The following is a 311-nucleotide window of genomic DNA, read 5'->3' as shown; positions in this document are numbered from 1 at the left end:
TGAATTAATGCGCTGAAACAAGCGAACCGGCAGTCAATCTATTCAAACTTAACCCCAAATACGAACAGGGAAACTAGCTATAAGATAGACATGCTCTTTCCTGTAGTTTAATAGCAGATTAGACGGCAAAAGAATAAAATGTGTTCGTATGCCACGTGCTTTATCCTAATCCACCCCCTCCGCGCCCTCTTTAGGCCGTGTTCGAGGGGCCACGCGTTGGGAAGTGGCCATGTTACATGAACGGGACGCTTGTGTTGGGCCAGGAACAGGATAGCCTCGGGGGAGACTTCGAGAGCAGTCAGGCAAGTCAA

At 48.9% G+C, this 311-nt stretch overlaps 1 protein-coding gene across 1 annotated transcript in view; it reads left to right on the top strand.

Annotated features, from left to right (window-relative positions):
* The first annotated feature begins 22 nt into the window (after positions 1-22).
* Positions 23-311, top strand: part of LOC119587932 — a 5,849-nt gene continuing 5,560 nt past the window's right edge. Inside the window, exon 1 of the mRNA XM_037936642.1 lies at positions 23-302. Coding sequence (XP_037792570.1) covers positions 237-302 — 66 coding nt within the window. The 5' untranslated portion in view covers positions 23-236. The remainder of the gene's footprint in view (positions 303-311) is intronic.

Source organism: Penaeus monodon, chromosome 23, assembly GCF_015228065.2.
Source record: "Penaeus monodon isolate SGIC_2016 chromosome 23, NSTDA_Pmon_1, whole genome shotgun sequence".
NCBI classification, from domain to species: domain Eukaryota; kingdom Metazoa; phylum Arthropoda; class Malacostraca; order Decapoda; family Penaeidae; genus Penaeus; species Penaeus monodon.
Note: the sequence above shows the minus strand (reverse complement) of the source record. Positions and strands in the feature narration are given on the sequence as shown.